This window comes from Camelina sativa, unplaced genomic scaffold (genome assembly GCF_000633955.1).
Source record: "Camelina sativa cultivar DH55 unplaced genomic scaffold, Cs unpScaffold07439, whole genome shotgun sequence".
Lineage (NCBI taxonomy): Eukaryota > Viridiplantae > Streptophyta > Magnoliopsida > Brassicales > Brassicaceae > Camelina > Camelina sativa.
Window position 1 is genome coordinate 1 of NW_010928510.1, and position 463 is coordinate 463.

The 463-nt window shown below is 48.6% G+C and overlaps 1 protein-coding gene across 1 annotated transcript; it reads left to right on the forward strand.

The window, feature by feature from the left end:
• Positions 1 to 3: 3 nt before the first annotated feature.
• Positions 4 to 459, forward strand: LOC104774977 (pentatricopeptide repeat-containing protein At2g20710, mitochondrial-like; the record flags this gene model as incomplete). Its single annotated transcript, XM_010499322.1, has 1 exon — positions 4 to 459. A coding segment is annotated over one exon (456 nt), but the record flags the coding sequence as incomplete, so codon positions are not given.
• Positions 460 to 463: the final 4 nt, after the last annotated feature.

The window sequence follows — 463 nt, forward strand, 5'->3', positions numbered from 1 at the left end:
AAGTGGGAGGGTATGATTCAGGAAAAATGGGTCACATTCTTCTTTCCAGGGCTGGCCTACATTCAAGCTGGGTGTAAGGAAAAGGGTCTTGCTTTGCTTCGTAGGTCAGAGCCTTTGGTTGGTGCTGCCTCCTGCAGAGATACCATCTACGGGGGTCTCATGCTTGCCTATTGTGCAGAGAACCTGACTAATGACGTTTACCGTCTCTGGAACTTGGCCAAGGCCTACGGGATTTCCTTTGACAGCTCCACATTTTCTCGCATCATCACTTCACTTACAAAGACTGGCAATCTCGATGAGATTCTGCAAGACTGGGATGAGTGTCCCAGTCTTGATCTCAAGGACTTTGGTTTCCAGAACAGATGTGCCAAGGAGGAGGCCGAGAAGGTTGTGAATATGCTTGGGAAGAAGGAGAGCAAATGGGAGAGTTTGGCTCACAAGGTACCTAATTTAGTGGAGGATG